General features: G+C 36.0%; 2 protein-coding genes across 2 annotated transcripts in view; one reads left to right on the top strand and one right to left on the bottom strand.

The window, feature by feature from the left end:
• The first annotated feature begins 1,183 nt into the window (after positions 1–1,183).
• Positions 1,184–10,147, top strand: LOC106881185 (U6 snRNA-associated Sm-like protein LSm1). Its single transcript, XM_014931475.2, has 4 exons — positions 1,184–1,382; positions 4,295–4,363; positions 5,782–5,897; positions 9,607–10,147. The coding sequence occupies exons 1-4, from the start codon at positions 1,205–1,207 to the stop codon at positions 9,781–9,783; spliced, it is 540 nt and encodes a 179-aa protein (XP_014786961.1). The 5' UTR covers positions 1,184–1,204; the 3' UTR covers positions 9,784–10,147.
• Positions 10,148–12,112: 1,965 nt separating this feature from the next.
• The window catches only part of LOC106881178 (uracil-DNA glycosylase 2), a 20,561-nt gene continuing 16,796 nt past the window's right edge, over positions 12,113–15,877 (bottom strand). The window contains exons 7-8 of the mRNA XM_014931467.2: positions 14,869–15,047; positions 12,113–14,207 (exon numbers count right to left, since the gene is read on the bottom strand). Coding sequence (XP_014786953.2) covers positions 14,064–14,207; positions 14,869–15,047 — 323 coding nt within the window. The 3' untranslated portion in view covers positions 12,113–14,063. The remainder of the gene's footprint in view (positions 14,208–14,868; positions 15,048–15,877) is intronic.

Here is a 15,877-nt window from a genome sequence, read left to right as displayed (position 1 = left end):
TATATATATATATATATATATATATATGTATGTATGTGTGTCTATATGTTTGTGTGTCTGTGTTTGTCCCCCCCCAACATCGCTTGACAACCGATGCCGGTGTGTTAACGTCCCCTTTACTTAGCGGTTCGGCAAAAGAGACCGATAGAATAAGTACTAGGCTTACCGAGAATAAGTCCTGGGGTCGATTTCTTCGACTAAAGGCACTGCTCCAGCATGGCCGCAGTCAAATGACTGAAACAAGTAAAAGAGCATACTATATTACACCATCTTTAAACCATACTTCATTATGCTATACACTTTGCTACATATTATTCTACATGACACTACAATTCATGACATATTACAATACACTACATTATAACTATACTACAAAATACTCTGTTATGCTACACTGCTATACAATATTACATTACTTCTTTACACTATACTGCATTCATTATTGGAGCCAATGGGGAGCCTTTATGAAGATACACAATCTGCTGGAAATCTCTCAGCCAAAATTTCCTTTATATCACATTCTACTGTTTTAAAAAAAGAATATATTAAATAATGTACTTTTATGTACATTATTCAATGTGTACATTATACCAACATGACGAAGGGAGGTTTAAAAGTTTCAGGCAGAACCTTCTGTCACCTCTCTCTCTCTTCTCTAATCAAAATACTAAAGGCATCTTTTCTTTTTCCTCAAATCAAACTACTTCTACTACTACTAAAATTACTACTACTACTACTACTAAAATTACTACTACTACTACTACTACTAAAATTACTACTACTACTACTACTACTACTACTACTAAAATTACTACTACTACTACTAAAATTACTACTACTACTACTACTAAAATTACTACTACTACTACTGCTACTAAAATTACTACTACTACTACAATTACTACTACTACTACTACTACTTCTACGAGGAATGATAATAATTGGGGTAACGCTATCGATCATCAGTCTGTTGAACAGGTCTGACCTAGGGCTAAAACTGCACAATAACTGCAGTAATGGCAAAAAGAGGAGGGAAGAGAGAGGAGGGAAGAGAGAGAGAGAGGAAAGAGGAGGAGTGTGAGGAGGGAAGAGAGAGAGAGGAAAGAGGAGGAGTGTGAGGAGGGAAGAAGAAGAAGAAGAAGAAGCTACTATAAATTGAAGCGGAAAAACGTCTAAGGGAGATAATTAGTGTGACGTTGTGAGAATGTTAGTTCTGCAAGATGTCAGTAGATGGCGGTATGTTCGCGGGCCGGGCACCGATTCAGTTGTTGGAGAGAAAAGGACGGAGGCGGCGGCTGCAGAAGCAGCAACATCATCGGCTTTTCTCTATTTAGAGATGTCTTATCTGCCTGGAACAGCTAGTTTGGTCGAAGAAATAGACAGTAAGTTTGTACACACTTACGTACATATTCATATAAAACAAGTTAGGGGTTTATATTATTGAATAAAACTCGATACGAGTCGCAGCGGTCAGCGACTTTGTATATGCGACTTCGTATATGCGAAGACATACTCAGTCCTTCTTTGTAGAGTACATGTTTTTTTTATATATATATGAAGACAGTGACTTCGAAGTTTCTGTCTGCTGACCAGACTGTTTTAATACAGTTAAATCAATTTGCTCCAGCATGACCGCAGCCACTTGGCTGAAACGCATAAATAAAAAAACCCACTACGTACGTACACACACATAGTAGAGTACGTATTTTTTTTTTATATGAAGACAGTGACTTCGAAGTTTCGGTCTGCTAACCGGACTGTTTTAATACAGTTAAATTAATTTACATACAACCACTACGTAGGTACACACACATAAGTTGTTAGTAGTGAATGTTTTCACCAGTAAATGAATGTATAATTGTAAATGTTTTACTTAAGACTATATATATTATAAACTCTTGTGTGTGTGTGTGTTTTTACGACGTATTGTGTCACCGCCAACTCATGTAGAACGAATATTTTAAAATTAATGAAAGGTATCTTATCTATAAAAGGCAGATTTTCTGTGTGTGTGTATGTTTAAAATTCATACATTTACACAATTCCAAATTTCTTGTATATCATAAACGTTAGCATGTTTTCATATGAGAACAGGATTATATTACAATAGCCACAAGGACTGGTTTTGTTATTTAGAATTAAAAAAATCTGTGTTGACATTCTGAGTGGCGGGTAATTGTAATTTATTACTTAAAACTAACATTAAAGCGAAGGCATACTCAGTCCTTCTTTGTGGACTACATATTTTTTTTCTTATATGAAGACAGTGACTTCGAAGTTTCGGTCTGCTAACCGGACAGTTTTAATACAGTTAAATCAATTTGCTCCAGCATGACCGCTGCCACTTGGCTGAAACGCATAAATAAAAAAACCACGACGTACGTACATACACATAAGTTGTTAGTAGTGAATGTTTTCACTAGTAAATGAATGTATAATTGTAATTTATTACTTGAAACTATATATACTATAAACTCATATGTGTGTGTTTTTACGACGTATTGTGCCACCACCAACTTATGTAGAATGAATATTTTAAAATGAATGTAAAGAAATATATCAAAAACGTTAGCATGTTTTCATATGAGAACATGATTATATTACAATAGGCACAAGGACTGGTTTTGTTATTTGGAATAAAAAAATTTGAGCTAAAAGCATTTTGAGGTCCCAAACCACAGGCATTATATTCCTTCGAATATACTTTTATTCATAAAGATGCCACAGACAGTACTTGTATTCCTCGGCAGGATTTGAACTTAGAATGTAAAGAGCCGTAGCTAAAATATATATTGCGCTTTATACAACTATGTTTTAAAATGTCTAAAAAATTACTTATTAAAACACGTACACTCACACATGTACGTTTGGATATACAAACGTCAGAATGTGTATTTCATGCTAGAGGTAATTAGTCCGTCGCTTCTCAGAATTTCATTTCTTCCTTGTCGGAACAAATGTAAATCAACTTAGAATATATATATTGTTATATTTTAGTCGAGTCGGCCTCTTGCTACTCTGAGTTATTACACTTGTAGGTGCGTAGGGTCTTCAGTATTAACTTGCCTGAAGACCCACAGGGAGAAACTCAAAGCTAAAATAAAATATATTAAATCTCTACTATGGTATTGAGTACTCTTTGTTCCGGCAGTCAATACTAAACGGATACACACACACACCTGTTAAAGCCCTCATATTGCTCAAAATTAGAAGTTCTTTATGGACATGTTAATTTTTAAATTAACACAACCTAAATGGGGCAGCACATTTCAGAATTATTAAAAATATTCTTACTCGTGACAATTATATATTTGCATGTTCATTAATTAAAGTGAAGATAGAGAAAATCAATTAATTGCGTTTTTTAGAAAATGTATATTTCTTACAATTAAACCTTGGGAGAGGCATTATGCCGGTAATAAACACACGCACTGGTTCTGTCCTTTATTAATTTATAAACAGTATATAGTTTTTTGTATATTTCTTAATTGTGAAATATTTGAGTTTAAAATTTCATTCTGGTATGAACAACTTTAGGCCTGTTTATAATTTACACATTTTTTCAAAATTATACTTCAGTAAAACATGAACATCAGCTCTTTGAATCTATCTTTAGGGTACATATTTTTCTTGGGCTGGTCACCTACTGTACGGAATATTTTATAAGGGTTTCGAATTTGGTTTTAACTTTGTCCTTTCTCTATCTCTCTTATTGAAGATTGCAGTCCTTTAATAATTCTCAGTTCAGACCTGACCCTAGCAAACTTAACTTTTCCCCTCCATAATTATAAAAGGTGAAATTTAAATCCTAATAGATAGTACTTTCTCTCATTTCTTGACCTTAACAGACTCCTTTTGCAAACAAGGTTTCAATTCTTTCTCAGAAACTTACCATTTGTAGATGAAATTCTTGTTTCATTCTATTTCTATTTTTGTAATATACTGTATCCACTCGTTTTTGTATTGCACCCCAAACTTAGTGTTAAATCTTGGTACAAAATTTTTTTTTTCCCTTCAAAGTTTTAGCTTTGCCCCATATCTAAGTTGCTCCCTAGTTTTTTTGTTTTTTGCTTAGTTAAATTCTGATATAAAATAATGACACTAGTAAATAGGGTATATATAGTGTATTCTACTATAGCCCTGAGCTGACCAAAGGCTTGTGAGTGAATTTGTAGAGAGAAACTGAAAGAAGCCAATTGTATGTGTATTACTGTCTCCTTGAGTTGACATTGCATAGTATTTGTAAATGAGTGTCACCACCATGCAAGCGTTTTTTTTTTTTTTTATCTTTCAGAAAAGCTGCTTGTCGTTCTCCGAGATGGTCGTACATTAATAGGTTTCTTACGAAGTGTTGACCAGTTTGGTAAGATTTTACCTGAATTTATAAAATCTTTTCATGATTCTATTTGTAATGAAATACACTTTCTGTGGATTTCAATGAGTTTTTGAAATCAAGAAATTTGAAGTTATTTAGTAAATTAACATTTTAGTATTTGGAAACTAACTTAACAGAACCTAACACAATATTGTAATGGTAGGTTTACATTTAGATAAGAACAGGTGCAGGCATAGCTGTGTGGATAAGAAGCTTGCTTCCCCACTATGCAGTCTCTGGTTCAATTCCTCTGCATGGCACCTTGGGCATGTCTTCTACTATAGCTCCAGGCTAGTCTTGTGAGTGGATTTGATAGCCCTTTGTGTGTGTGTGTGTGTACCTTTGTCTTGACATCACAAGTGTCTTCATCATGCAAGCAATGCTGTTTCCAATCTCCTGTAAAAAAAAAAGTTTGGCCATGGGGAAATATTACCTTGTTTGAAAACAGGTGAGGGTTGGTGACTAGAAGGGCATCCAGCCATAGAAAATTTGCCTCAATAAATTCCATTTGCTACATGCAAGCATAGAAAAGTGGGTTTTCAAAGGATGATGATAAACTTAGGACAAAAAAAAAATTGAGATGAACAAATACAAACAAAATGCAAGTCAAAGGTTGCGAGATTATCTAAACATACTTGCAGCAATTGTAGCCACTGGGCAAGGTAGAAGAAAAAACGGACAGTTAGCTTCCTGCATTGTTGTTGAGCTAACTTCAAAATAATTCACAATTTCCATCCTTAGAAACCTGAAAATTCTTGACTTTAGAATGTTTATGTCTGAACTACATTATTATGTTATATTGTCAGTGCCACGTAAAAAACACACAGTCCACTCTGCTAGGTGGTTGGAGTTACGAAGGCGTCCAACCATAAAAATTCAGCTAAAACAGACAGTGAAGCCAGGTGCAGTCTTCTGCCTAGCCAGTCTCTGTCAAACCATCCAGCCCAGCATGGAAAACGGACGTTGCCGCTGGACTGGCTGCCGTGCAGGTGGCACGTAAAAGACACCATTTTGAGCATGGCCATTGCCAGTACTGCCTGACTGGCCTTCGTGCCGGTGGCACGTAAAAGCACCCACTGCACTCTGAGTGGTTGGCGTTAGGAAGGGCATCCAGCTGTAGAAACTCTGCCAAATCAGATTGAAGCCTGGTGTAGCCATCTGGTTTCACCAGTCCTCAGTCAAATCGTCCAACCCATGCTAGCATGGAAAGCGGACGTTAAACGATGATGATGTACATCATTCCTCATCTCAAAAATATAGAACTGTAGTTATTAGTTAGAGGTTTAGACTTAAATATTTTAAGTGAAATTGTGATATTGCTGTTTTTTGTTTTTTGGGGGAGCATGGGATAAAGTGGACTGAATTGTTTATCATTTTGTAATATAATTCTCCAATGTATATTACAGCCAACCTTGCTCTACATCGAACAATCGAACGGATTCATGTTGGTAAGAAGTATGGTGATATTCCTCGTGGAATCTTCATTATCCGTGGAGAAAATGTTGTTTTATTAGGAGAGATAGTAAGTAGAACTCTTTCTATTATTACTGGACATACAATGGGGGAGGTGCATGGGTTAAGGTGTTGCACTCGCAATCATAAGATTGTGGTTTCGATTCCTGGACCAGGCAATGTATTGTGTTCTTGAGCAAAACCTTGTCTTCATGCTGCTCCGGTCCACTGAGCTGGTAAAAAATGCATAATCCTGCAAAGGACTGATGTCCCGTTGAAGGAGAAATATATACACCAGAGACAGGCAACTAACCCTATACTCTTTACAGAGCAATGTGGACTAACCATACAATAGGGGACACTAAGGTGACAATTGTTAGTGTCAGATTAGAATGTCTTTTGGCATTTGTTCCAACCCTGTGCTCAAAATGCAACCAAACCAGCTTTAACTTTTCATCCCTTTCATACTCTTTACTCTTTTACTTGTTTCAGTCATTTGAGTGTGGCCATGCTGGAGCACCGCCTTTTAGTCGAGCAAATTGACCCCAGGACTTATTCTTTGTAAGCCTAGTACTTATTCTATCGGTCTCTTTTGCCGAACCGCTAAGTTACGGGGTCGTTAACACACCAGCATCAGTTGTCAAACGATATTGGGGGGACAAACAGACACATACATATATATGACAGGCTTCTTTCAGTTTCCGTCTACCAAATCCACTCACAAGGCCTTGGTTGGCCTGAGGCTATAGTAGAAAACACTTGCCCAAGGTGCCACGCAGTGGGACTGAACCCGGAACCATGTGGTTCATAAGCAAGCTACTTACCACACAGCCACTCCTACGCCTATGTTGATAAAATACTAGTTCGGCACTGTCTCCTTTTCCTCCCTCTGAAAGAAATCAACTATATTCAGACCTGGATATGGAGGATGGGCTCCACTAGATTTAGATGCCCAAAATGTGCTATATGTTGGTGATGTCTCTGAAGTGATGGCACCAAGCACTGTAAGGGTGCACCACTGCTGAAATGTATCATTGCACATATAACAAAGCTATAAAAATATAAAAGATGAGGATGGTGAAATAAATGTGGCCAGTTGCCCCAGTTAGACATATATACGTTCACACTCACTGCAGTTATGGTATCACATCCTAAGCACTTCTGTTGAGAGACCAGTAGTTCTGAACGTCTTTACTTTAGATACACGATAATTACTGATTCCCTTTACATGGAAAGTTTAAAATTTAGACAAGTAGAAAATATTGTTCACACATTGTTCAAAATGCTCAACCATTAGTAGATCTATTGTTGTTTATCAGAGGGACTTGGTTCCCAAAAGACTGATAAATAAATCCTTTCTGTGCACTTTTGTAAAAGTCAAAAATGGTAGGTATATAGATACCAAATTCTTGGTCAACAGTAGTGAAGCTTCCAGTGTCATATTTTCTTTTAACGAAGTGGATATGTTCATCTACATTATTTGTATGGTCAGGCACCTTCATATCAGAACGAATGGTAGTCATTGACACCAAACTCATGGCCAACAGCAGCAAAACTGCCATCACCAAGTATTTTCTTGACTTTAGAATTTTTATATCTAAACTGCGTAATTATGTTACATTGTCAGTGCCATGCAAAAAGCACACAATCCACTCTGTAAGGTGGTTGTTAAAAAAGGCATCTAATTATGAAAACTGTCAAAACAGTGAAGCCTGGTGCAATCTTCTGCCTAGCCAGCTCCTGTCAAACCGTCCAACCCATGCCAGCATGGAAAGTGGATCTTAAACAATGATAATGTACAAACAATTTATGAACATTTTATTTCTAAACTAAGGGAGGTAATGTTTTTATCCATCTGCCCCCAAAGACAGTACATTGGTACAGATTATCTTTTCCTAGAGATGATACACTCATCTGTATTGGTTTGTTTGGATTAAATGCTTTCATACTGGAACAGATAGTAGATTCATTGACACCAAACTCGTCCCACAACAGCAAAGCTTCCAATATTATGTACTCTACCTTTTCCTGTTGTTGTTGGCACTGCGTCGCTTACGACGTCGAGGGTTCCAGTTGATCCGATCAACGGAATAGCCTGCTCGTGAAATTAACGTGCAAGTGGCTGAGCACTCCACAGACACATGTACCCTTAATGTAGTTCTCAGGGATATTCAGCGTGACACAGAGTGTGACAAGGCTGACCCTTTGAATTACAGGCACAACAGAAACAGGAAGAAAGAGTGAGAGAAAGTTGTGGTGAAAGAGTACAGCAGGGTTCGCCACCATCCCCTGCCGGAGCCTCATGGAGCTTTAGGTGTTTTCGCTCAATAAACACTCACAACGCCTGGTCTGGGAATCGAAACTGTGATCCTATGACCGCGAGTCTGCTGCCCTAACCACTGGGCCATTGCGCCTCCACTCCTTTTCCTGCAGAGAATACTCATCTGTGTCATTTGTTTAGGATCAGCTGAGCTTACTGAGTTATGAATTATTGATAAATAAGGATACATGTATCAAAAGTTTTTTGTCTTGAAATACATTTTAAAATCTCTGCAGTACAGAGAACCATTTGAGAATTAGATTTAAGCCATTAAAACTTTTGAAAAAAGAAAATGAATGGGCTGTTTTGGAGTTGGTGGCGTTTGCAAGGAGTCTCAAAAGTTACCCTTCATTCATCATCGTCGTTTAACGTCCACTTTCCATGCTAGCATGGGTTGGACGTTTTGACTGAGGACTGGTGAACCAGATGGCTACACCAGGCTCCAATTTGATTTGGCAGAGTTTCTACAGCTGGATGCCCTTCCTAATGCCAACCACTCCGAGAGTGTAGTGGGTGCTTTTACGTGCCACCGGCACAAAAGTTCATAAGTTCTGGTTTTTGTTAAAACTGGTAATGTTTGTAGAATGGAATGAAACACACATACATGCTGAAGTATACACGTAGATAGGAGACATTATAATTTATTAAACACAATTGACAGAAGCACTTTCCCACTCTTCATACAGAAATATTAAAAGGTCTGATGTCAAACAAGTCAGCATCAAAGTGATATCAAAACCTCTCATTCCCTTCCATGAACACACCACAATCTACATTTTCATGATGCTATGCATCTTATCTGCATACTTGTACTCAAAGAACCAAATTTTTCTACATTTTAATGCCACCACCTATCTTTTGCAGAATCCATTTTATCACAATATTCAGGTCAAACCTGAAGATTATCCAGTGTTTTGAGGTGATTTTTGTGTCCCCAACTTCAATAACTCGAAAATATCTGTAGATTCTTCAACTTTCACTCCATCACTTTTGGTAGCTTCACAAAAATTTCATGGTTGTGAAATATTTATTGAAAACATCCATATACACTTTGTAAATTGGTTGGCATTAGGAATAGCATCCAGCCATAGAAACCATGTCAAAACAGACTATGGAGCCTAGTGCATCTCTGCCTTGCCTGCTCCTTTCAAACTGTCTAACCTGTGCTAAGAAAACAGATAACTTCTGGGGTTTTTTCTTTTATTTTCAGCTGATTGTCAAGTAGAAGGGTAGAAAGGTTACAACTTCTGCAGTAACCCGATGGCTGACTGTGTGTGGGATGTTTTATTTACTTTAGCATTGAATGATTATAGGTGATGTTTCCATAACAGATTGGAGGCAAAGTTTAGATGTCAGTGTAGGGATTGAAGGAATTGGGGGGAGGGAGTAGGAAAGTGATTCTAATAGTTCAGTAATTGGAGTAGAGGGCTGATTGATGATTTTATTTATTTTTGTGTAGGATGTGGAGAACGAAAACAGCCAAGATCTGGAGCAGGTCTCCATTGATGAAATACTTGAGATGCAAAGGGAACAGCAATTGAGACAATTGGAAGAGGAAGAAAGAAAGAAGAAAGCTCTTTTGGAACGTGGAGTTCATCCTCATACAGATTCCATCCAAGACGATTATTTCTTTTAACAAACCAAGATGGCTCATGTTCTCCTTTTCACAGTTGTCGATGCTGCTGTCAGGAGCTGTACAGGACTAACACAAAAGACTGATAACATTAAATTTAGTTATCATCAGCTTCAAACTACCTCTGGGTGGTGTTAAAGAGAAATGGATGTAGTTGTAGTCTACAGCAGAAATGATGATTACATATTATTTTGTTGATGTCATTCAACTCACAAATCATGTAACCTTAATTTAAGAAGCCATGTTTTATTGGTCAAACAAATGAAACTCTCCCGTATGAACACTGGACCAGTGTAGGTCAATACTTTCATCTTAAAATTGGAGCGTTTCACTTCTTGGAATAAAATTTTAAGTTTTTTAAAAAAAATTTTATATGTTTAGTATCAATATGTACCTCAGTTTTTTTTTTTTTTGACTAGGTACATCATTTCTTTGCCTATCCTAAGTGGTGACTAGCCATGACTTTATAAGTTTTTAAATCAATCTACATTATGCAGTCTCTTTGTTTTTTGAAGAAAATGGTTTGTATGAGACGGTGCTAAAAAGTTCCTGGCTTTGGCTAAAAGAAAATACAGGAAGATCAGTTATTTTATTCAACATACTCCTCTTTCTCAGATTCACCCACTTATTGCTCCTTCAGTTTTTCTAATTCCTGTTACAGAACTCAGAATATTAAACCTCCAACCAGACCTTTTGCGATACCCTTAAAGCCAGGAACTTTTTAGCACCTTGTATAATTCCAGAGATTTGGCAGCCATTTCTTGTTGGTTAAATGTAGAGGAACCTGAAATGGACATCCCTGTAAGTACTACATCTATCTAATTTCTTTCATGATTTGAGGGCATTTTTTAATTTTTTAAGGACAAGCAGCTTTTAATATTCCAATGAAGTGAAACTGTTTTGTTGTTATAGTTTTAAATTCTTACCCTCTTGCCCAGATCTACAGATTGAAATCATATTCTGCTGACACAATATCGTGTTATTAGTTATGCATCTATTTATCAGGAAATAAAATTACAGCTATCACATGCTGGCAAGAATTTAACAATATAACAAGTGACAACAGTTAAATGCTCAAAGGATCCCCCAAGAGTCACTTGGGCTTTAAAAAAAAAAAGCAGAGAACCATAATCTCTCTAAACTTGCAAAAGAAACTAGATAATTAGTTTATGAATAGACACAGTTCAAGTTCCTTTTATGTATATCTGTGTAGTCAGTAAACACTAACATTCAGATTATTTTGTCAAATTTAATGCTTATTTATTGTTTTGAAGTAATAATGCATTATCTCACAACTTTCAAATACATTGTTGAGTAGGTGTGAGAGGCTGGACATGGCCAGTTTGAAAATAAAAGGGATAGAATATTTTGGCCTTTTTGGCTGGGGTAGGGCTGTTTGGTTAAGCAACATGTTCTTGAGCAAAACATTTTATTTCATGTTATAGACCAGATCAGTGTCCCATTCAGAGGTAATATTATAATCTCAGATATTTATCTGCCATGAAAGCTAGCCCAAGGACTCAATACTTAATATCCATGAATTGCTGATCTTCATTTTTGGATGGATTGCTATAAAGGGGGAGAAAAAAGAAATTGAGTGGGCTGTAATGTTAGTAACCTGCCCAAAACCTAATATAGGGAAAATATTAATATCAATTAACCCCAACCTCATTAAAAGCTACAAAATATGCAAAATTGCAGCATTTACATTCCAAACACAAATGCCAAAGTTTGGTAACCATACGGAAGACCCTGCTTTTTGCAGGACAGTATTTCTAAGAACAAAAAATAAGGTGAGACTAGTTCTTTGCATTAACAGGATGCAGTTTTGGCACTAACTTATTTTTACTTGTTTCAGTAGCTAGAGGCACTGTTGTTAGTATTATGAACAAGTTTTTTTTCTTCTTGTAATTTTGAATAGGACAATGCAAGATATTTCTGTATCAGAAAATGCAGTTATTATTTAACTTCAGGCCAACAGTCAAAAAATATTCTATTTGTGACCACCCTAACTTATTTCAGACAGAAGTTTGTGGCTTTTAAGACAGTTGTGAGTTAAAAGTTCATATGGCTCCTATTTCTAGCAGAACAACAACTATAAAGGTCCCCTGTTGGCTATAATGTGACGTTGAATTCTTCAGTTAACATTAACACTTGTGAACCAGAATTTTGTTTTATTTACAACAAAAGAGCCTCTAGGTTGTTTCTCAATCTACTACAAATATGAGCTAAATCTGTCTTAAAACAACACACACACACAGCTGAAATACTTACTCTCTAAATATGAGCTAAAAATTAAAAAAAATTCTGAAATTACAAAGGAGACAAAACATTTAAAAAATTAATATTTATATCAAAATAGAAAATTCAAATGTTAGAACTGAAAAACATTTGAAGCTTTGTTTCACAAAGAAAAAAAAAAAAAGTTGCAGTCTGTCTTGGGTTACTCTCTTAACATAGAAACCTAGATGATGAGTTTGGTATTGGAAAACTGAGTAAAATATCTAAGTACAAGTATGGTTTTATGATCAACCTTTTAAGGAGGCTGAGTGTTGCTTACTGACACTAAATTCTGAAGATGAGTGTGGTATATAAGCCATATTTGTGTTATAAGCTATTTATCACTTTTTTTTTTATAAATTTGCGTCCTGCATGAAAAGACTTGCTATTTATATCCAACCTTAAAGGGTTAAGGAGTTCGTATTTACATTAAAATATACATATATAGGCATAACTATGACTTCATGGGTTAAGGATTATATTTTGCAACCATGAGATTCTCAAGGTTAACAAATAACTTTAAAGGGGGATTTGACCTACAAACTGTACAGAAGCTTGTGGATGTACATTTACTTTAAAGTTTGTACCAATCTAATAACTGATTAATTCTGTCCTGCCATATTCTTAGTTAACAGCATGTATAGAAAAAGATACAGCTGATTTTATCCATTAGTTTGCCTGCAATTATTATTCTTGAGCCGTATAAGCAGCTATTTATTTTTTTTGCTCAGGAGTCCAGGTCTGATAGGGTTTTGTTGTGTCTCATAAAATTGCAGTTTGACAAATAACATTCAATAAAAGATGAACCAGACTAAAATAATTACTGGGGTTCGTATGACCAAAAATTTCAAAGGTTGTGCTACAGCATGGTTGCAGCTCAATGACTAAAGCTAGGAGAAATTTGTGTGGTGTATATATATACACACACTTTTTTTCTTGTACCAGTTTTCTATGCTAGTATTAATTGGACAAGATTTCTCGAGGCAATATTCTGTGACTAGATAACCTAATGCCAACCACAATTTTTCAAGTAAGGTATTTTATTCGACATCTATGTATGTCTAAAAACCAAGCTGCCAGACATTATGTAGGACATAGTGTCACAGCAGCCCAGGTGCAAAGATACACACAATTGGGATTCTGTACAGTTTCTATCAAATTTCACTTGATAGAAGACACTTGACCAAGATACCATGCAGAAGAATCAATCCCCAAACCACACAATTGTAAAACAAAGTCACAACTACTGTACCTACACTCTCAAATATACATATTTTAAATTCTGGCACAAGGCCAGTAATTTCAGCAGTGAGGAGGTAATTCGATTGTGACAGAATTTGAACTCAGAACAAAAAGCTGATAAGTATTTTGTCTGTTATACTAACGATTCTGCCAGCTTGCCATCCTGCAAATATATATATATTACATTCACACATCAAATGAAGTGTTACTGGAGTTGCCTTGAGTTTTTAAGAAATGATCAACATAGATGTGTTGTCGAGGCTGTGATTTAGAGGTCAGCTTAGGTTACTTCTGACTATTGACATTAAGTGACAAAACATCTGCAAACAAACAAAATTTGGACTCAAGGCAATTAACTTAATTGTACAAATCATGAAAGGCTCTACAAGTCCACATGCAAACATAAATGTAACTAATAACAAACACATACTGTATGACACCATTAAAAAGATTCAATGCATATGGAGATCCAGGGGTTACTTAGAACTGATTGAGAGAGCTAGAAAGATTCTCAACTCGATGCAATGGAAATGCAAAGAGGAAACAGTCTGGAAGTAGCCATTAATGTTGTTGGAATGATGAAATTACTGGATATGAAATGAGGTAAAAATGGAAGACTTTTAACAGATGCAAATTGGTTACTAAAGATAAAAATGAAACTTTGAATTTAAAAACAAATTAAAGAGCTCATCAAATCTTGAAGCTTTTTTTTCTCTAATGAACTTTGAAGTTATTTTCTAAAAATATGATTTGAAAGAAATTTACAGAACTTTTTTCCAGTCGATGGTCTTTTTGTTGTTTTTTGAAAGGTAGTCATTACATTTTGAGAAATGTTTGCAACCAAAGAACCCGTTGTTGGCCGAGAAAGGAGATGGGTGGGCGCTTTTCAGGATGCAGTGTTTTTGCTGAAAGCGGAGAAAAAATGAAACGAAACAGCAAAATGAAATAAAAATCTTTACCATAAATGCATGACCCCACCCATAACCTCCCCCTCCAGTTCTACTAGTCTTTACCACTCTTACAACTCTCCCATTCCAATACACAAGTCTTTACTATTCCCCCAACCAGATCTTCAGTTGCTGTCAAATTTCGTATTTTTTTAAAATTTCATTATACTGATTTGGTTTTGTATGCAAATTATGAAAACGAAATTCATTTTTGTCATAAACTAATATAGTTAATATCTTTTAAAGTTTGAAAATTTTGGGTAATTTTAGCCAATTCAAAGCCATCATTATAGACATAGCCATAAATCTCACATTGGTGTCTGTTTCCATAGCAGCAAGCAAAGTTGTAGTCTTCCTTGTTTTCATAGTAACCAGAATGCTGTACAGAGTGCAACTGTAACACTTTCACCACCACACGTTTTTGACAAGCAGTATCATTTTGTGCCTGTTGTTATTATGTGACAGATAGCTCCCATGCATTTTCTGCATGGCTTCCAAATTACTGTTTTATGATTGGATTGAGAATGATCAGACTTTGAGAATACACATGATTTCCCCACATTTTGGAAGTAGGTAAAAAGAGATGCCCAAAGCCAAAATAATGATGTATATTCCTCACCTTACTTATGAAAGCACCTTTCTTTTGAGCATATGCTCCCCATAGGATAAAGACAAGAGCAGAAGATTTATCATTAAGCCATCTGATAACAGCATGGGTCAGTTCCTCCCAGCCGCGGTCTTTGTGAGAATTAGCCTGTGAAGCTCGGACAGTGAGACACGAGTTGAGAAGTAAGACACCTGACAATTAGAAGATAAAGGAAATTACTTAGTCGTAATGGAATTTAATGGAAAAAGAGAAACACACAAGAAGAAACAAAACAAAATGTCAGGAAAATTTAGTCTTAAATATGGCGAAAACAAATCAATTCAAAACAAGAGCTACAAATATTTTACAATGTAACTAATGGTCTATGTCCAGAAAACAGCAGAATAAAAGTGTGATTGTGAAGACTTATTACATATCTCCCACTTTACCAGAGACACAGGAGTGGCTGTATGGTTAAGAAGCCTGCTTCCCAACAACTTCTGGGTTCCCTTCCACTGTGTATAGTGCCAGGCTGACCAAAGCCTTGTGAATGGATTTAGATGGAAATTGAATGAAACCCATTGTGTATGTGTATAAATATATATATATATAAATAAATATATCAATATATATATATAAAACATATATTGGTCCCCCCCTCTCTCTCTCTCTTTATATATATATATATATGATGATGATGATGATCTTTTCTCCCGCCATGCCTCTGTCTACCCCTCCATCCTCTCTAAATCAGTCCCTCTCTCGTAGTTTTTCCTTAAGGTTTTCAGGTTCTGGGTATATATAAATGAGAAATCCATTCTAAATTATCTCAATCTCTTCTCCGCTGACATACTACGACGAAGTCTCCAAGATGCAGATAAGATAGAGATTTTTATTTATTACGGCCTCAAACATCTCATACCTTTCGCGCTTTAGTCTGCCCTCTATTATTTATCTTGTTTCTCTCCATGAAATTCAACTGAATTCAGTTTTTGTCTTAAATTCATACTTATTCATTTTCTAAGCTTCCTAAATTCATGCT

This window comes from Octopus bimaculoides, chromosome 22, assembly GCF_001194135.2.
Source record: "Octopus bimaculoides isolate UCB-OBI-ISO-001 chromosome 22, ASM119413v2, whole genome shotgun sequence".
In the NCBI taxonomy this organism is placed as follows: domain Eukaryota; kingdom Metazoa; phylum Mollusca; class Cephalopoda; order Octopoda; family Octopodidae; genus Octopus; species Octopus bimaculoides.
The sequence above is the reverse complement of the archived record's forward strand: the minus strand, read 5'-3'. Positions and strand labels throughout refer to the sequence as shown.

Excerpts from the sequence above, each read along its gene's own strand:
- LOC106881185 (XM_014931475.2), top strand. The coding sequence starts at position 1,205 with ATGTTAGTTCTGCAAGATGTCAGTAGATGGCGGTATGTTCGCGGGCCG. Across the intron at positions 4,364-5,781 it reads ACGAAGTGTTGACCAGTTTG|CCAACCTTGCTCTACATCGA; the intron begins GTAAGATTTTAC and ends TGTATATTACAG. Across the intron at positions 5,898-9,606 it reads TTGTTTTATTAGGAGAGATA|GATGTGGAGAACGAAAACAG; the intron begins GTAAGTAGAACT and ends ATTTTTGTGTAG.